The following is a 21,550-nucleotide window of genomic DNA, read 5'->3' as shown; positions in this document are numbered from 1 at the left end:
GTTATCTAAAGCTGCAAAAGACACCATTGGAACCGTTAATGCAAAAAGGACTAGGAAACCTTGGATAACAGATGAGATGATTACAAAGATGGATGAGAGGATAAAATGGAAGAATGTAAAAACAGAGTTAGGCAAATCAAAGAATAAAGAGTTAAACAAGAAATTGAGGCGGGCAGCTAATAGGGCCAGCGAATCATGGTGGAAGATGCAGAGCGAGAATATGGAAATTTGTAGGGGAAGGTTGAAATTGGTGTGCTGTACAGCAAAATTAAGTCTTTAGCGGGAAGTAAGAAAGGAAGATCTATGCTAACAGTTAGAGATGAGGCGCCCAAGATTGAAACAGGAAAGATCCAAGAGAGATAGAAGGAATGTATAGAAGACCTTTATAGTAAAGGATAGACCAGCAAAGTTAGACATTGAAAAGGAACATGATGCAGAGGAAGATAGCTTAGGTCCAGGCATACTAGACGATGAGATAGAAAGTGCATTAAGGGAGATGAAACTAAATAAGGCTTTGGGGGTGAATAACATTCCTTTGGAAATCTGGAAATGTTTAGGAAAATGTGGAAGGAAAAGTTTAAATGGGCTGATTCATAGTATCTGAGGAAGGAATCTGGCCGGAAGACTTTGTGAGATCGGTTTTAGTTCCTATTCCGAAAAAGGTAAACGCTACGTCATGTGAGGACTACAGGACAATAAGTTTGATATCCCATGCAGCTAAAGTTGTTCTAATGATCATAAACAAAAGGATAGAGAGAAGGGCAAATAGTTACTTACGCGATGACAAGTTTGGGTTTAGGAAGGGGAGAGGTACGCTTGATGCCATTGCAGTAATGAGATTATTAATCTAGAGGAATATAGAACACAACCAGGAGGTATTTGCCTGTTTCGTAGATTTCGAAAAAGCGTTTGATAGAGTGAATAAGGGAAAACTAATGAGTATATTGCAGAAAATAGGAATATATTGGAGGGAAAGGAGGCTAATCCGCAACCTGTACATGTCTCAGACTGCTCAGGTGCGGGTGCAAAACGGGGAGTCAGGACGGGCAGTGCAAGGAAGGGGTGTAAGGCAGGGTTGCCCATTATCACCGTTGCTGTTCCACCTGCATGCAGAGGAAATGATTAAGGAGGCATGGGAAGAACTGGAAGTAGGAATAAAAAAGTGTGGGGAATTCGTAAAATCAGTTAGGTTTGCTGATGACCAATCCTTAGCATGTCAGTCAGCCAAGGGGCTGCAAGCATTGCTGAGTGAATTGGAAATTCAGTGCGACAGGTATGGGATGAGAATCTATATTAATAAAACAAAGGTTATGCGATTTTATAGAAAGAAAAAGGCTAAGCTAAACATTAAAATAGGAGGGCAAAAAATAGGAGGGCAAATGGGGAAAGGGAAGGAACAGGATAGGGATATTGGACGGGATGAAGGGAGGAAGAAAGTACTCAGAGATGAAGAGGATTTAGAGTAGGACTCTGGATTTTGTGTTTTGTTAGGAGTCCCAAAATATTTATTTAGTGGCTGTGTCCATCCAACAACCTACCTTAACCATTAGATTACCTAATAATAATAATATATATATAAATAAAACTACACACATATACTTGATACATACTATTTAATTCTCAAACCGTCAACCCAATACACTCCTATCCCCAAACCAAGCCGATCTAATCTTACCAACACCTTCTTCCCCGGAACATACAAAATTAAACATTTAATCCATGACCTCTTCCCAATTATTAATAACAGTCAGTCCACATCACTTTTACTCCTACAATGTCCCTCCATTTCGTTTAAACGCCCGTCGAACTTGGGAAATATCTTCAAGTTGATGAGACCACCGGCAGGCACCCCTGTCTCTTCCCTGCCCCTATTTGCTCCATTCAACCAACAACGCTGCATATGCTGCCATCTTCTAAGACCCTCCCCGTTACTTAGTACCAACTCCTAGCCCAACACCACCTGCACCTCAAAAAACATTATAATCGGCTCTCCTGTAACTTCTGCCCTGCCTTCTACGTGGGCGAATGCACAACTACCCTTTCCCTCCGCATGAATAACCACCGATATTCCACCTAATCCGCCACCTTCCTAAATTATCTCATCCCTACTCACACTGCTTCCCACAACCAACCCTTTGATGCCTGCTTCTCCATTTCGGTGATTGAAAGCCTTCCCAAATCTGCAAGACTCATAGAGGTAAGAACCCGCGAGATGGCGCATATCTAGGTTACCCAGTCATTTAAACCCCCCTGGCTGAACCACGCCCACTGAATGTATCATATAGCTGGCTACATATCCCCTTGTTCATTTCCCATTGGTCCCTCACCTCTCCTTCCCTCACCTCTCCTCCACACATGTCCCCTCCACTCTTCCCTGAGAACAGCATTCTGGTGACGACGGTCCAGCCGTCGAAACATCAATACTACATGATCTTCACCAGCTAGAAGTTCAAATTATCTCCCTGAATGCATAGTCATTCAGGTGAACGCTTCATTAAAATACCATACACATATTTATTGGATGATTATTTTAAGAATAAGCTACAAGATTTTACCCTGCCCCTATGACTAATGCATATTTCATAGCATGAACAAATTAAACTGAATTTTGAATGGTTGCCGGTTCCTACCTTGCGCAAATTAATGGTAAATACTCCGCATGGCCTCATGCTGTTGTTAAATTTTCTGATGATTTTGTACTTTCTGCATTGCTGGGTACTTTCAGATATGGTCTAAATGTTACCAGATCTGGATGGAGTGGTTAAAATGGGAGACAAGGCAAGGCAATGAAATTAAAACCAAACTGCTGAGTGTGCTTTGACCTTAGCATAACCGAAATAAAACCTGAAACCTCAGGGACATAATACATACTGCACTCTCTGCTTCATCTGCATATTCTCGGACAGCTACATTTGAAGGCACAAAGACAGTCATGTTCACAGCTGAAACTTTTTCCTCCAATCCAGTGGACCGCACAAGCTCGGCAAAGTCAGAACCGCCCATCTCCACAATGGTTTCCAAGAGCCCCACCATGCGAGCTGGAGGAGGTGACAGAATTTAAGCTCAGCCAATTGAAAGGAAAATAATTCATTCACGTAAAGTCAACCATATAAAATTGATTTAATAAGGAAGTTAATTGATATATTAAACTGATTATATGGCAAACATTTGGTGCCATCTATTACTTTTTGAATTTTCAAGCAACACACATTAATAAAAAGTATCATTAAGTCCACAATTCAATGAATTATATCCTTTCCAAAAGAGTATTGAAGTGAGCAGATAAAGAGCTAGCTACATAACATATTGGGAGGATGGGAACTATATTTTTATCATGCCTGTGATGCAGAATACATAGATTTTAATGCATTAACTATATTCTGTTAACTTGAAAAAGGTATGTAGACACGCCTCTAGGAGTTCATCCAGAAAATATGATTGCATTTTGCTATTTGGCTTGGAGATTTTATGGTCCATTTGACAATGGGCTGACAATATGCTTGTAAAATCAAAGTTTTACGCATAACATTCTTGAGAAGGTCATCCATTAAAGGATAAAAATAGCGAGATAATTTTCTCAATATCTGATAACAATTAAGGAAATAAATTTTTGCTGTGTATTTTCAGTATTCTGAGGCTTATAGAAATTCCTCATAAATTTTTCTGCAGAGAATTACCAACAAGCCATCTAAATTCATATAGATAGGCATTCATAATGATAATTCATGATAAAATACCCACTGATGATTCGAAGTGATTCAGATAGAGATTTGCAGATTTTCAAGTATACACTTTCTTGAAGACTGACTCTCATTTCCAATAATTGTAGTGTCACATTGATAAAATCATAACTGATGTTTCCATCATTGATAGATGCATGCTGACAATAGTAATTTTTGCCTAGTCTTTCCATTGAGTTATGATTCAATAAACATTAAGACCATATTTAAGTGTTGAAAATCTTCAACTGTTTTTCATGTCTGCATCTCCTGTTTCACTTCCACAGTTCCTCTGATTGGATCATTCACAAAGAGTGATAAAAAATACTGAAATTCCACCAGTCTAGTTTTGGTTCATGAAATCACAAGTTGTCTGAGATTTTGGACATGAAGTCCGCACTACGAGACCAGCCTTGGAACAATTGGGCTTTGCCTGATCCACTGGGGATGTAACATGAAAGAATGGACGAGGCTTAGCGTAGGACTCTGAGATGAAATCCATATACATGTGCACTGCTTCATACTGTATACACCTGCATTGATATTACGATTGATAGAAATCCTGAGTATGAAGGTCATGAGGAACTGAGCATAACTTAATTGTAGCCTTCTATTTCACTTTATTCACTCCAAACTAGATGAAAGTTTGGAATGTAAGCTTTTCCTTTTGTGACATTAACCAATAATATTCATGATATGACAGCTTTTTATTAATTGTTTCAGATCTAAAACATCTAAACAAATCCTCTCATATCTGCAGTAAGAATATGGTAACAATAACTTGCAAGATTTTTTGTGATCTTGAATCATAATTTTTTCTAAAATTTAATTATAAAAAATGTTATCATGAGAAAATATTAAAAATTGATGAGAGAAGGTTTGCTGATGCTATATCTACAGCTTTGAGGGATATTCAAACTCAGAAAGACATGTAATAATGCTAACATATTCAAATTATATCATTAACTGCTGGTAACTGTTTGCTCTTGCAAAATAAATAAAACCCCTCTCATCTCTCACAGAGTGTTCACATACTCCAAGATAAGTATTTTTACATTAAAAATCAATTTAACATTGCTTCAAATGTGTTTGTTCCGAATTTCAAGAGATAATCTTACCTTCCACACAACCTGGTTTATTTTGAGCTCTCTCAAACCCATGACAGCAATGATATTTCTCTGTGTAGGTTTTCCTGATGCCATTTTTCCTAATTCTAGAATAAAGTAGAAATGACAATGTTACACATATGATTAATTCATTAACACTGAAGTTATTTTGCATTTGTAAATAATGCCCAACAAATATTTTGCAGACAAAGATTTAGAGAAAAACTTTTTCAAAAGACATGTAAAAAATTTTATATTTATGTCTCAGACCTTCTGTAATGTTTTTTTGGTCAATTATTCAATCGTATATTATCCATGGTTGTTCTAAGGATGATAAACGAAAGGATAGAGAGTAGGGGAAATGATTACTTAGGGGATGATCAGTTTGGGTTTAGGAAGGGGAGAGGTACGTGTGATGGTTGCAAGGGGTTGCAAGCATTGCTGAGTGAATTGGAAATTCAGTGCGACAGGTATGGGATGAGAATCAATATTAATAAAACAATGGTTATGCGATTCTCTAGAAAGAAAAAGGCTAAGCTAAACATTAAAATAGGAGGGCAAAAACTAGAGCAGGTAGAACAGTTTACGTATATCAGTAGTGTTTTGGACCAACACGGTCAAAGTAGTAGGGAGGTAAGGAGAAGAATTGCGCTAGGCAAAGAGGCTTTCACAAAGAGGAGGGAATTGATGAGAGGGACGTTGAGTAAGGATGTTAAGGAAAGACTCGTAAAAACTTTGATATGGAGCGTAGCGGTGTATGGAGCGGAAACGTGGTCATTGAAGCAGGAGGATAGACGTAGACTGGAGGCTTTGAAATGTGGGTGTGAAGAAGAATGGAGAAGGTGAAATAGACAGAGAAGAAAACAAATGAGGAAGTACTTGGCATGGTGGGCGAAGATAGGGGTTTGTTGGGAGAAATGCTATGTAGGCAGGAAAAGTGGATGAAGGGCGTATTGACCGGCAGCAGGATGTTGCAGACCGTAATTGAGGGGAGAGTGTTAGGCAAACGAGGAAAGGGAAGGAATAGGATAGGGATGTTGGACGGGATGAAGGGAGGAAGAAGGTCCTGATGTAGAATAGGATGTTGTGTTTTGCTAGGAGTCATAAAATATTTACTTAGGAGCTGTGTCCATCCAAAAACTTACCTTAACCGGTAGATTACCTTACAATAATAATTTTATCCATGCTTTTCTTGATTCACCTGAGATATCAGTGCAGATTAAATATACACTTTTTAATGTCTTTACTGAAAATATATTTTGATTGTTTAAAATAAGATGAAATTTGATAGGATATTTCACAATATGCTTGTAGAAAATGAGAGCTTAGAAGGACCATTGAAAACCTACTTTTTATGGCTGGATTACCTTGATTAAAATGAGGGTAATTATACTGAAAATAGAAGAAGAGGAAAAATGGATGGAAATAAAATATACAAGGGAGAAATACCCTCAATGTCCATCTAGGATCTTTTGTTAATGTGTTGCTATTAGAATGGCATGGAATCTAATAATTGTTTTCAATCTAGTTGATGCTTGTGGGCCAGAACATGCTGGGAAAGAGGATCAAAGTTGGAACTTACTTCCGTGTGCACACATACTGAAGCTCAGTCTGCTCACACACAGAGAACAAGTGGAAGGCTGCATGACCAGTTTCCTCTCCAGCAGATGACGATATGGAGACCCCCGTGCCTCCTTTGCTCATGACTATCATACTCTCAGTTTTTCCACCATTTTCCTTCTTCGTTGGGACTTCATCATCAACCTCTTCCTTATCCACACAAACATTAGGGCTAATGTGAAAAAAACACATCATTAACATCTTCTGGATTTAAAAAAAAAACCTACACATGATATTTTGTGTCTTCTTTAATTAATGACTATTATTATGAGGATTTTTTTTAGATATAAGAGTCCAATACTGTTAATCAAAGCATCTCCTGATGAACCATCAAGGAATCTCAATCGAGTCAATGCTTATTATTTCTTGAAGAATTATGAAAAAGTAATAGTTAAGGACATTTCAATGGCTGGTTCAATCAAACAAAAATCATAATAAATACATAATCATGAAGACCGTGTTCACATTATGGCATATAAACAAATTAGTTTCATTTCCACCCCTCTCAGTCAGCTAGGGATGGGAGAAGAGTGGATGGAATGGGCATCTGCCTGGATTCTTTAAGATCATCCTGTCTCCATTGATAACTGATAGCTGCTCACTAGAATTTACTGCTTGGTCACAGAGAGAGCAAATAAAAAGAAATGGAGATATTTCTTAGAAAAGAAGGCTTAGTAAATGAAACAATGCTTTTCAAAGGCATTATCACTTGCTTGATTTATTTATGGAATGTTTACCAAATTTTAGTGGCTGTTGGCACATTGGACGCCATTGACTTTCAACAATCCACCAATATTTGCCCAATTTTGATGGCCTAATTGAGCCCATTTTGATGACTTAATTGAGATTTATTTTTTATATACAAGTATATCTGCTCTCGCATTATACTAATAATCTACCTAACCCCAAAAACCACAGACTTAAGCTGATTTAAAACTCCTCCACAACATCCTAAAATCGATTATTGATTGCCCTGAACTTCTCTCTCTCTCTTCAACTTCAGGATACCAACTCGATCCACCCGCACCCACTCCCTACTCCATCTCTTCCTATTCCTAGGATATCTCTCACTAAAGCGCTCGCCTTTATTTCGCCTCTCCTCCCTTCTAAATTCACTCCCCCTCACACTGCCCATCCTTTTGATTTATCATGCAACAACTTCACCACCCAAGCTTTATCCCACCCCTCAATAAATTAAATATTTCCCCTGTCCATGATCGGTTCTCGTTGTTTATTGTTATGCTGTTATTGTATTTTGCCCTCTTTCATGTTTGTTATATATTACACTGTTAATTGGCACTACTGCTGTATGTGAATAATGTTTTTAAATAAAATAAAAAATAAAATAAAATCTCTGAATGAAATGATAAGTGAATGCTGCTACAACAAAGACGACCATAAGCACAGTTATCAGCCTGCAGGTCGGTTTGGTTGGTGATAGTGGAGTTGTTCATTCAGCCCAACTCTGTGGGAAATTCCCACAGCAGAGTAAGGGGCCTGTGCTGCCTATGGTTTCCCGGAAACTTCTGGTACCCAAAAAATCTCACAGCTCGGGTGAAGCTGAGAATGCCCAGAGTCGTGCTGGGGAATCGAACCTGGACCCTCCGATCAGTAGTTCTGTGCCCTACCAATGGACTACCACGTACTACAGTGATGCGGCTTTTTTTCACCGTTTCGGTCAAGTTCCCACAACTGTTGTGTTTACGATATGTTGCCCCACCTTACTTCACTTTCTCCGAGCCAACACTATCTACGTACGCGAGGCGGGCTCTCGACTTTCGGGTTGCCTGGCAATGGCGTAAAGACGGCCGGAAAATTTCAGGCACCGTGGCCATTACTATGGAAATAGACAGTCGCGAAGTGCGTCATTCCCAGGCCGGATCCAGCCCGCCTAGCCCGGGCGGATTCCCCGGCCTTCTTTCTCGCTGCCCGATGTGTGATGTTGCACAGCAAAATGCGTAGCTCGGGGGGTGCGCAGTGCGGAGAGGTCGGGCGGAGGGACGGGGGCAGTCTTCCTGCCACCCTCCCGCCCGCGTGGCTGCCCTCCTCCCCGCGTCGTCATCTTCCCCCCCCCCCCCACCCGCCCCCACAGCCTTCCACAGCGTCGCGCTGGAACCGAGCCGCCAATTGCGTCGCCCCCCTGGGCACATCTTCCCTCGAATACATCCTCATTAACTGTCTGAATCGGTGTCAGACCAGATTCTCGTTTTATTTGGGGAGGGGATCACGAGAGCCGGCGCTCAAGATTTTTCGCTACGATTGGGGGAGATTGAAATGCCGGCCGGCTTAGCGGTTGACGGGACAGGTGCGGAGGAATACAAATAAGTCTGGCGGGGGTTTATTTTTTTAGAAAAGATGGGTCTGATTACTTACCTAAACTCAAATTACAATTTGGACAAAGGGCTACACACTTCAATCTTGAACTTGATGAAAATCAATATATAAGGAAAAACGTCTTAAAAAAGAGACTGAGGGAAGAATCCATCATTCAGTGGCAATCTGACTGGGATAACAGCGATAAAGGCTCATACACAAAGGACATTTTCCCTGTTATTTGCGATAGATTAAAACTAAAAATCAACCTTTCACACAAATGTACCCAAATGCTATCAGGCCATGGAAATTTTTCAAATTACCTTCACAAAATTGGGAAATCGAGAACTAACCTATGTGATATCTGCTTAACAGAGGACACCGCCAAACACAGAATTGAAGAATGTATCCGTCATGAAAAAACAAGACTAGAAATATGGTATAACATGGCGGTGAAGAAAATTAAATTGCGCGAAATAGTATTATTCTGCTTAAAGACCAATTGTAAACTCCTATTTGATTTCGTCACATGAGTGGTAATTAAGCGGACCATGAGTGGTAAGTGTAAGCAGACACATCTAACGCGTTTTACTGTCAGTGTAAATTTTCCTATTTAACGTGCTCTACAACTAGGCGAAAAATCAAAATATATCATACATTCACGATACAAATTATTTTTATCTGTATACATTATGTTGTATGTTTCTGTACTTGTGCTGATTAATGTGAAAATATGTACTAATTGTACTCGAAGTGCCTAAATTCTAATGTTCTGTGTATTCTGTGAATGGTTAAGTGTGTAATTCCAAATGTATTATTATGTATGTTTTGGATACTTGAGAGTTTATGTAAATAACTGTTTAAAAAAAATCTCACATCGAGTAACTTTGGCGATTGAAGACAAAAGGGGAATTTAAGCGTGAGCAGGTATCCCCTCAATCAACATATAGCAGTGTTATATAACTATGTATGTTGCTACTGGAATATAAAGGAAGTGACGTAGTAATGTGAACGTTCATTTTTCATCATTTGCTTGCGTGCTCGAGGTGGTGAGCCACTGGCAGGCCAATAAACATTTCAGCGGCACAATAAATGTTCGCAGCCAAGGTGTCAATAGATAATCAACGTACATTTTCTCAACAGAAATACGTTTGACGGACTGCCTCGAATAAGAGCATCTGGTGCCATTTAAAAAAATTAAGAAGACGAATTTTAAGCAAAATCCATTCATCGTAATGCATGATCAGTTAGGACTTCATCCAGTTAATTCCATTTGTTCCAATTAATAACAATAATTTTAATAAAAATGTTCCGCTCACACTTCATCGCTATCCTAAGACATCCATCATCCAAGTTCCATAATTGACTATTGACTTAATTAACTAATTTCACTGACTTAGTTAACTTAACTAACTTTTCTCAAATTACAACCCACTTGATGCGTAAATACGATCGGCAGTATAATTTTTCATCTGGGTTGATCTTCCGGTTGAGTGAAAGTTATACGCCCATGTTACCTGAATTTACAGATCACAGCGAATCAATGCATAGAACTGATTTTCAAAATACAATTTGCCACAAGAGAAGCGAACACGTGTGCCTATTAACACTAAACTGCTCTTTTCGCTGTTGATCAACCTCGCTCGGGTCTGAAAATAGCCCGTTTCCTAGTTTTTATCTACACATTGTGGATGAGTTGCAATTGACGGTTCAAAGAGCTCGCTTTAATTTCACTCCTCTCTATAGCCCACGTGCCAAATCACGCACCACTTCCCTGCCCGAAGAGTGAATCGTTCTCCCGACCTTGGTATGAGCTGACATGTAGCCGAAGACTTAATGAGACACAGAAAACATTCAAGGAGGTTTGGTGCGACAAGACTAGTGAAAATAAGCCATCTATTTGAAAAATATAGTTTCCTCATGAAATCGTCCAATCGTCCATAATAATAAAAATTAGACATTAAGTATGTAAATATGATATGCCTAATATATTATATATTCGTCAGAAGGAAAAAAATAGATTCATACATGCATATAAATTCATGTATTACTTTCCAATTCACATAAGGTGACCACACCTCGTCGAAAGGGTAATTATTACTTGGGGTAATACTTTTAATGGCTCACTACTCCCAGAAGAACTTTGTAAGACTCCCGGAATAAAGGGTTGAAAACACTCTACCTTCCTGCCACAAATCCAAACCTAAAAGCTAAATGATGCACACCTCCAGATTTAGCTAACACCCCAACTAACTAAGGGTTCGGAAATACAAACCTAATGTCATTTCAAGTGAAAAACTATCTGGTATTCATTGTTTTACCTCTTTGAAATCTTTTCTCGTTGGTTTACGCATTTTTAGCTTAGAAACACGCTACGCAGCCGCGCTGCTTTTTTTCGGAAATAAATTTTTGATAAACCTTCGACACCGGCTCGGAGGGGTGGTGGGAGTTTGGCAAGGAGAAAGGTAAGAGTCGCAATTTTGAAGTGAAATCATCCCGGAAAAATGTTATACTCATTTTAATCTAAGTATTTTATGCGTTTAACTCAACTGGAAATTGTTTCAAATGAATTTAGGCTGAAGATTGGATGTGTTCATATGATAGCCGTTCATAGGGAGAAAGAAAAATATTTCGGAATTGATTTTAAGAAAAAGTTTGCATTCAGTCATGAAATTGGGAGGAAGCAGAAAAAGTATGATAATTTTTCAACGCGGGCAATGAGGTGCATGATTGCTTGGTTTCGGGGCAAGCCTTTCAATTGATGAGGCACAGGACAAGGAAAGTCAAATGTAAGGCAAAAGGGCGTCGACCGTTTGAAACATCCGGAACCTTCCGATCGCCCTCCCCATTGGTCGAACCTGAACTGACTTATTCTCCAGTTTTGTCTCTCTCATCTTGAGGGCTCAACCCAATCCTCACTTGACAAAGCGCAGTTCATTGTATTCCACAGGAGATGTTAGGTTACCAGCCATCCTACCTTTTGAATAAAATGAACAAAAGGTCTTCATTGGGGTGACATTAAGACTAGATAGCCCCTTATTCTACCTAACCCCTAATGGATGGCCTCCTCCCACATGGCCTTGCGAATGCTTGCTGGGTATTGTTTAGACGTAGTTGTAGATTAGCCGTATCTGCCAAGCCAAGGTATGCTGGTGGATACCCCTCGGAACAAGCGCTCCCAAACATCTCACCAAACACGAAAACTCACATTTTCAACTCTACGCATTTCCTTCCTGCAATCCAAAATACGCGTTATTTTCCACTCTCCACCACTTACCCAACCTTCTTCGTTCTATCATGTTATTCAGCGTATCGTCGTCCCTGAAGAACTGGACGTCACCCACCTTTTTAGAATTTCTCCCAACAACCTTCTCTCAGCCACCTGCCGCCTCTTGCACTTCGCTTGTTTTCTTTCCTGTCATTTTCTTCTATTTAATTTTTCCCATTCTTCCCGCATACGCTCTCAGATGCTTCCAATCTACGCACCTTCCAACCTCAATTGCGGTTTCAGAGCCAGACCAAACCAAGCTCCATAGGAATGTTTTCACTTATCCTCTCTTCCCCTCTTTTCTCCCATTTACTTAGGGTAATATTCATCGACGTATTCATGTACCTTGTAACGGCATCTTTGCCTAATTAATGCTTTTATTATTGTCCATAACACTTCGTAATTTCGCCTGATAAACTTCCATTATCAGTGAAACGTCCTACCTGCTTTAATTTAAGTCTTCCAAATTTAATGTTAAATAAATTCCTCTGCCGGTGCGGGGGGGGGGGAGGTTCTGGAAGGGAGTGGAGAAGACGAGAGCGACATTCACGGGATGAGGACGACCGCCACAAGTGCATGGGACGTGACGTAAGCCTGGCCATTGCGCCTCCATTAGCGCCGTGTCTAATGCACTGCGTCCCTCGCAGAGGTCAGCCGGAGGAGGGGGAGGGGGGAGTGAAGGGAGGGCGAGGAAAGCGACCCACCCTCTCCATCTACAAATCGCTATCAAGCACTCTCTTTCGTGACAAAGGGGGTCGTGCAGAAAACCGGGACAGCCACGTCAAAGAAGGGGAGGAGAAGAACTCGCATAGGAAGAGGAACGACACAGCCGGGACCCATTTAAAATCCTCGAAAGCAACGCGTCAGCTGAACTTAAAAAGACGACGACTCCCTCGTAGACACAGGATGAGAGTGGTCACTTTGGTGGAGGAAGGAGGTGCGAGGTGTCAAAGATCCATTTAAGATTACTGGAAATGCAAACCCCTCATTGTGAACTGGACGTGCAGGGATTTCGACAGTCGAGAAAGGTGTTCGCCGATCGATTTTATGCAATGTGAGAACAACTTCTTACGTCGACATTCTTTGGTTCAACATTTTTCGCCTAAATTTGGCATATTGGTATTTCCATTTAAAAATCCGAAGGAGACGAATTCGCATTTTTAAGACCTCCTTGCGAAGGTTTCTTTTGGCTCTTCAATACCTTTGCCGTCCGGAGCTTTTGCTCAAAAACTGTAGCTTTGGCGTTGTACAGTTCATCAGATTTCACTCCAATACATATAGATTCATGTTATTTTTTTCCCCGGACGATCAGGAATCATAATAATAAAAAATCAACGTCATGATAGAAACAGCAAAGACACTCGAAGTAAAACTCAGGACAAGATTAAACGCTGCGTAGACATAAAGTACATTCGTTGGTGCAATGATAGTTAATGGTATAGAATTCTATTTGCATGTGTGTAAGATAAAAACATTTTTCAATGCGTATGTACCCTTCTGTGGTTGGAGATTGGCATGAAATTTGTTGGTTTAGCAAGTGGTCTTATTCTCTTCTGCGGGTGATAACCTAACACCCCCGCTCACGCCCTTGTGGGGTATTATGTAGATTTAGATTTGATAAAAATTACCACGAGAAGAGCATAAGCATGATGAGTTGGCCACCTTGAGTCAAAAACAGAGTGCGCTAGTCTCAAGACCTTTTAGAAAGGTGCAGGGCTTCTTAGTCTATGTATACATGGTAATCAACCCAAAGGTCGGTTTGGCAAGTGGTAGAGTTCACCCAGTACTAAGCCCGTCGGCGTGTGAATATCTCACATCGGCAGGGTAGGGGGGCCAGTTCCTCATTACCCTATGCCGAATATGGTTACCCAGGAAGACCTGAGGGTGCCCAGAGAGAATTGCCCGGGAATCCAGCCCGGCCCCTCCGGTTAGTAGTCCAACACTCTACCCCTGGACGACCGCGACCCACAGATATATATATATTTATGTACGGGTATATATTTATGTATGTATGTATATATATATATATATATATATACATATATATATATATATATATATATATATATATATATATATATATATATACATATATATATATATATATATATATATATATATATATATATATATATATATATATATATATATATATATAGGCAATCTACCGGTAAAGGTAGGTTTTTGGATGGACACAGATACTAAATAAAACATTTTGTGACTCCTAAAAAAACACAAAATCCAGAGTCCTACTCTAAATCATGTCCATCTTCATCTCTAAGTACTTTCTTCCTCCCTTCATTCCGTCCAACATCCCTATCCTGTTCCTTCCCTTTCCTCGTTTGCCTAATATTCTCCCCTCTATTACAGTCTTCAACATCCCACTGTCGGTCAATACCCCCTTCATCCACTTTTCCTGCCTCCATAGGATTTCTCCCAACAAACCCCTCTCTTCGCCCACCATACCAAGTACTTCCTCATTTGTTTTCTTCTCTGTCCATTTCACCTTCTCCATTCTTCTGCTCCATATCAAAGTTTTTACGAGTCTTTTCTTAATATCCTTACTAAACGTCCCTCTCATCAACTCCCTCCTCTTTGTGAAAGCCTCTTTGCCTAGCGCAATTCTTCTCCTTACGTCCCTACTACTTTGACCGTGTTGGTCCAAAACACTACCGATAATCGTAAACTGTTCTACCGGCTTTAGTTTTTGCCCTCCTATTTTAATGTTTAGCTTAGCCTTTTTCTTTCTATAAAATCGCATAACCTTTGATTTATTAATATAGATTATCATCCCATACCTGTCGCACTGAATTTCCAATTCACTAAGCAATGCTTGCAACCCCTTGGCTGACTGACAAACTAAAGCTTCGATAATCAACAAACCTAACTCATTTTACGAATTCCCCGCCCACTTTCAATCCTACCTCCAGTTCTTCCGATGCCTTTTTAATCATTTCCCCCATTTATACGTTGAGCAGCAACGGTTATAATGGGCAACCCTGCCTTCCACCTCTTCCTAACACTGCCCATAAAGACTCCTCGTTCCCCACCCGTACCTGAGCAGTCTGAGACAAGTACAGGTTGCGTATTAGCCTTCTTTCCCTCAAATCTATTCCTATTTTCTGCAATATACTCATTAGTTTTTCCCAATTCATTCTATCGAACGCTTTTTCGAAATCTACGAAAAAGTAAAATACCTCCTGGTTGTGCACTATATTCCTCTCGATTAATAATCTCATTACTGCAATGGCATCACGCGTACCTCTCCCCTTCCTAAACCCTAACTGATCATCCCCTAAATAATCATTTGCCCTAATCTGTATCCTTTTGATTATGATGCTGAAAAAAACTTTAGCTGCGTAGGATATCAAACTTATTGCCCTGTAGTCCTCACATGATGTACCCTTTACCTTTTTCGGAATAGGAACTAAAACTGATCTCACAGTCTTCCGGCCAGATATCTTCCTCATAGATACTACGAATCAAATATATATATATATAAATTATACTGTCTTTATATATATATATATATATATAAAGACAGTAATCAACCCGAAGGTCGGTTTAGTAGGTGATGGTAGAGTTCACCCAGTACTAAGCCCAACGGCGAGTGAAATTCACACATCAGATTAGGGGGGCCAGTTCCTTTCCCTGTGCCGGTTATGGTTTCCCAGGAAGATCTGGTACCCGAAAAATCACATAGCTTTGGTGGAACTGCAGGTGCCCGGAGTGTCTTGCCCGGGAATCGAACCCGGGACCCTCCGGTCGGCAGTCAAACGCTCTACCCACTGGACTACCGTGACCCGCGCATATGTGTATATATATATATATATATATATATATATATATATATATATATATATATCCCTCCCCGGACTACAACCTTGACGTGGTGGAAGGGCTTGTGCGTTCCGATGACCCCTAGAGCTGTGCTGGCTGGAGTAATAATTATTGCTCCTGGTAGGGTCACCCATGCCAGATAGGTCGAATGATTACTTAGGTAATGACCAGTTTGGCAAATTCCAAAGAAACTGCGGGAGAGGCCGCAACAGTAACTTTTAACGAAGTCATCCGCTAATGTGCATTTCAATGCAACAATTTCAGTGTGTAAAAATCATTCGCCTTGACTGGGATTCGAACCCAGATCCATCAATATCCGGTCGAGTGCTTTTGGAATTTGTCAAAGTGTAAACACCATAAGTGTTTAAAGTTGGCTTTAACCTCGTGGACTGTGGCGCCTCGCGCACGACTACGAATGCCTGTGACATTGTATGTACGGTATTTCGTCACAACATCTTGTTCCTTTAAAAGCCCCGAAATTTCAGAGTTTAAGAGGACGCCTCGGTAGCTTAAGTGGCTAAAGCACTCGACCGGATATTGAGGGATCTGGGTTCGAATCCCAGTCAAGGCGAATGATTTTTACACTCTGAAATTGTTGCATTGAAATGCACATTAGCGGATGACTCCGTTAAAAGTTATTTTTGCGGCATCTCCCGCAGTTTCTTTGGAATTTGTCAAAGTGAAAACAACATAAGTGTTTAAAGTTGGCTTTAACCTCGTGGACTGTGGCGCCTCGCGCACGACTACGAATGCCTGTAACATTGTATGTACGGTATTTCGTCATAACATCTTGTTCCTTTAAAAGCCCCAAATTTTCAAAGTTTAAGAGGATGCCTTGGTAGCTTAAGTGGCTAAAGCACTCGACCGGATTTTGAGGGATCTGGGTTCGAATCCCAGTCAAGGCGAATGATTTTTACAATCTGAAATTGTTGCATTGACCAGTTTGGGTTTAGGAAGGGGAGAGGTACGCGTGATGCCATTACAGTAATAAGATTATTAATCGAGAGATATATAGAATACAACCAGAAGGTATTTTACTTTTTCGTAGATTTCGAAAAAGCGTTTGATAGAGTGAATTGGAGAAAACTAATGAGTATATTGCAGAAAATAGGAATAGATTGGAGGGAAAGGAGGCTAATCCGCAACCTGTACATGTCTCAGACTGCTCAGGCGCGGGTGGGAAACGGGGAGTCCGGATAGATGTTAGATAGGTGTTAGGAGGAGGTGGAAGGCAGGTTTCCCCAATATCACCTTTGCTGTTCACCTGTTTGTAGAGGAAAAGATTAAAGAAGCATGGGAAGAAATGGAAGTAGGAAGGAAAGTGGGCGGGGAATTCGTAAAATCAGTTAGGATCGCTGATGACCACGCTTTAGTTTGTCAGTCAGCCAAGGGGTTGTAAGCATTGCTGAACGAATTGTAAGTTCAGTACGACAGTTATGGGATGAGAATCAATATTAATAAAACAATGGTTATGCCATTTTCTAGAAACAAAAAGGCTAAGCTAAACAGTAAAACAGGAGGGCAAAAACTAGAGCTGGTAGAACAGTTTACGTAACTCGTAAGTGTTTTGGACCAACACGGTCAAACTACGTAGTAGGAACTTAAGAAAAAGCATTGCGCTGGGCAAAGAGGCTATAACAAGGAGGAGGGAGTTGATGAGAGGGACGTTGAGTAAAGGTATTAAGTAAAGACTCTTAAAAACTTCGATATGAAGCGTAGCTATGTACGGCGCAGAAACGTGGTCATTGAATCAGGAGGGTAGACGTATGCTGGAGGCTTTTGAAATGTGGGTTTGGAGAAGATTGGAGAAGGTGAAGTGGATCGAGAAGAAAACAAATGAGGAAGTACTAGGTATGGTGGGCGAAGAGAGGGCTTTGTTGGGAGAAATCCTATGGAGGCAGGAAAAGTGGATGAAGGGGGTAATAACTGGCAGTGGGATTTTGAAGACTTCAATAGAGGGGATAGTGTTAGGCAAACCCGGAAAGGAAAGGAACACGATAGGGATGTTGGCCGGGAGAAGGGAGGAAGAAAGTACTCAGAGGTGTAGGGGGACCTGATATAAAGTAGTTTGCCGGATTTTGTGTTTTTTAGGAGTCACAAAATGTGTCATTTAGTAGCTGTGCCCATCCAAAAACTTACCTTAACCGTTAGATTATCTTTAAAAAATATATATATATATATACACATACAAAAACATATATGTATATATATGTATATATATATATATATGATGCATACATATACATATATATATACACACACACGAGGGTCATCCGGAAAGTAGTACCCGTTCGTGCCGCATGAAGTGCTGACGACGCGAGTAGCCGCTGGACGAGGTCAGATAGCTTCAGTGGCTTGTCTGCCTTCTCTGAGCCAAGTTGCGTGACGCTAGCATTGCCTGTGTTGTTTCTGTGATTGTTTACAATGTTTAAAAAAATTGAGAACGCCGCCAGTTGTGAAGTGAGGGCAGTGATTAAATTCCTCAATGCAAGAAACGTTCGCCCATGTGATATTCATCGCCAATTAAAGGAGGTGTATGGAGACAATGTAATGGACGAGTCGTCTGTTCGGCGGTGGTGTCGCAACTTCAACATGGGGAGGGGGAACACACACGACGATGAGCGTTCGGGGAGACCGTCTGTCATTACAGACCAACTGGTGAGCTCAGTTGACGAATTCGTGAGGAACGATCGGCGCGTCACAATTGATGACATCTGTGAGCATTTTCCCAATGTTTCTCGAACAATTGTTCATGAAATTGTTAAACACCATCTGCATTATGCAAAAATTTGTGCAAGATGGGTCCCTCGCGTACTCAATGAGCTGGCGGCGAAGGACTATGCAGCAGGAATACAGAAACTTGTCACACGTTATGACAAATGCCTTAATTTGCTTGGAGATTATGTTGAGAAGTAGTTTAAAGTATCCTCTTTCAAATAAAATTTTTTATGTTTGTTAATATTTACTTTTGTGTCTTTATTTCACGAACGGGTACTACTTTCCGGATGACCCTCGTACTAGTGGAGATAAAAGCAGAACCGACGAACTTAGTTATTATTCAGATATACATGCCACCGAGCAACCATAAGGAAGAAGAGGTCGATAGGATATACGATCAGTTAGAGGACATGATCGCGTGTGTTCCTGCAGGGAAACATTTGATAGTGATGGGGGATTGGAATAATGCGACGGTAGGCGAAGGGAGAGATGGTGATGAGGTGGGGGACTACGGTTTAGGCACGAGGAATGACCGCGGGGAGAAAGCAGTTGAGTTCTGCAGGAGACAGGGGTTAGTCATCACCAACACTTTTGTTTAGACACCACAAAAGACGCAGGTATACATGGAAAATGCCAGGTGACTCAGGAAGATATCAGCTAGATTATATCCTGGTTAGACACAGGTTTAGGAATATTGTGATAAATTCCCACAGCTTCCCGGGAGCGGATGCGGACTCAGACCACAATTTAGTTGTTATGAAATATAGCGTACGTTTCAAAAAGATAAGGCAGGGGCGGCGAGTTAGAAAATGGAATGTAGAAGCGTTAAATGGGTTGAAAAGGAAGGAATACTATACAAACAGGCGGTAGAGAAAATCATGGAGGATGGTAAAGGGCTTAGTACTATCGAAGAAAAATGGGAAATGATCAAGAAGGGGTTGTCTAAAGCCGCAAAAGACACTATTGGAACCGTTAACGCTAAAAGGACTAGGAAACCACGGATCACGGATGAGATGATTACAAAGATGGATGAGCGGAGAAAATGGAAGAATATGAATACAGAATTAGGCAAAATGAAGTACAAAGAATTTAACAATAGATTGAGGCGGTCAACAAATAAAGCAAAAGAAGCCTGGTGGAAGATGCAGTGCGAGGATATGGAAAGCCTGCAGAGGAAGGGTGAAATTGGTGCGCTGCATAGCAAAGTTAAATCTTTATCGGGAAGTAAGAAAAGGAGATCTATACTGACAGTTAGAGATGAGGTGGGCTGATTCGTAGTATCTATGAGGAAGGAATCTGGCCGGAAGACTTTGTGAGATCAGTTTTAGTTCCTATTCCGAAAAAGGTAAAGGCTAAATTATGTGAGGACTACAGGACAATACGTTTTACATCCCACGTAGCTAAAGTTGTCCTCAGGATCATAAACAAAAGGATAGAGAGTAGGGGAAATGTTTACTTAGGGGATGATCAGTTAGGGTTTAAAAATGCGCTAGGCAAAGAGGCTTTCACAAAGAGGAGGGAGTTGATGAGAGGGACGTTGAGTAAGGATATTAAGAAAAGACTCGTAAAAACTTTGATTGGGAGCGTAGCTATGTACGGTGCGGAAACGTGGTCATTGAAGCAGGATGATAGACGTAGATTGGAGGCTCTTGAAATGTGGGTGTGGAGAAGAATGGAGAAGGTGAAATGGGCAGAGAAGAAAACTAATGAGGAAGTACTTGGCATGGTGGGCGAAGAAAGGGGTTCGTTGGGAGAGATCCTATGGAGGCAGGAAAAGTGGATGAAGGCGGTGGGATGTTGAATACTGTAATACAGGGTTTAACCCAAAAGCGGTAGGACTGATTTTCTCTGGCGCGAACGGAGCGGTGGAGGGGGGTCTGTCTGGCAGGGTAAGGTGGAAGGGGCTCTTAGCAACAGACCAACACCAACCTCAGTCGCCTGCGGTCTGTCGTTGAGTGAGGACACCATTTTTAGTGAAGCAAGTTTTTGGTCCGCGTCGAAAAACAAAATGAATCTGAATTTAGAGCAACGTTATTCCGTGAAGTTTTGTGCGAAACTCGGGAAGACGGCAACTGAGATCCTCGATATGATCAAGCAGGCTTATGGGGGCACTGCCTTAAGCCGTTCCACAGTATTTTAGCGGCACAATTTTTTTAAAGAGGGTAGGGAGCTCGTTGAAGACGACCATCGCTCCGGACGGCCGTCGACGGCAAGAACCGACACGAATGTGGACAGAGTGAGGACACTGCTGAACACAGACCGACGTTTAACCAGTGAAGAAATTGCAGACCAGTTGGGTCTGCCTACATCCAACGTACAACGCATTATTTCACAGAATTTGGCCATGCGCAAGGTGTGCGCCAAGATGGTGCCGAAAATTCTGCCATGGCGCGCTCGTCGTCAGACAGCTCCTGGCCAAATACGGCGTTGCCACGTTGCCGCACCCACCCTATTCTCCCAATCTGGCACCACCGGACTTCTTCTTCTTCCCCCTGATGAAAAGACAGCTCAAGGGACGACGTTTTGACTCGATAAAGGCCGTTCAAGAGGCTTCGACGAGGGTCATCAACGGCATCCCGAAAGAGAATTTCCAGCGGGCGTACGGGGAATGGGAGCAACGTTATACTAAGTGTGTAGCAGGTCAAGGAGCATACTTTGAAGATTATTAAGTCGATGTAAGTATATCGTCAATAAAATTCTTGTAAAAAAATCAGTCCTACCACTTTTGGGTGCGGCCCTGTAGAAGGGAGAATGTTAGGCAAACGAGGAAAGGGAAGGAACAGGATAGGGATGTTGGACGGGATGAAGGGAGGAAGAAAATACTCAGAGATGAAGAGGGACCTGATGTAAAGTAGGATACTGGATTTTGTATTTTGTTAGGAATCACAAAATATTTATTTAGTAGCCGTGTCCATCCAAAAACCTACCTTAACCGGTGGATTGCCTAATAATAAAAATATTTATAT

General features: G+C 41.1%; 1 protein-coding gene across 1 annotated transcript in view; it reads right to left on the bottom strand.

Moving 5' to 3' along the window:
* Positions 1-21,550, bottom strand: part of LOC139685568 (transforming growth factor-beta-induced protein ig-h3-like) — a 64,304-nt gene that overhangs the window by 11,867 nt on the left and 30,887 nt on the right. The window contains exons 4-6 of the mRNA XM_071582516.1: positions 6,408-6,617; positions 4,838-4,932; positions 2,872-3,038 (exon numbers count right to left, since the gene is read on the bottom strand). Of these exons, the coding sequence (XP_071438617.1) occupies positions 2,872-3,038; positions 4,838-4,932; positions 6,408-6,617 (472 nt within the window). The remainder of the gene's footprint in view (positions 1-2,871; positions 3,039-4,837; positions 4,933-6,407; positions 6,618-21,550) is intronic.

Source organism: Hetaerina americana, unplaced genomic scaffold (genome assembly GCF_022747635.1).
Source record: "Hetaerina americana unplaced genomic scaffold, ioHetAmer1.1.p SCAF_116, whole genome shotgun sequence".
Lineage (NCBI taxonomy): Eukaryota > Metazoa > Arthropoda > Insecta > Odonata > Calopterygidae > Hetaerina > Hetaerina americana.
Note: the sequence above shows the minus strand (reverse complement) of the source record. Positions and strands in the feature narration are given on the sequence as shown.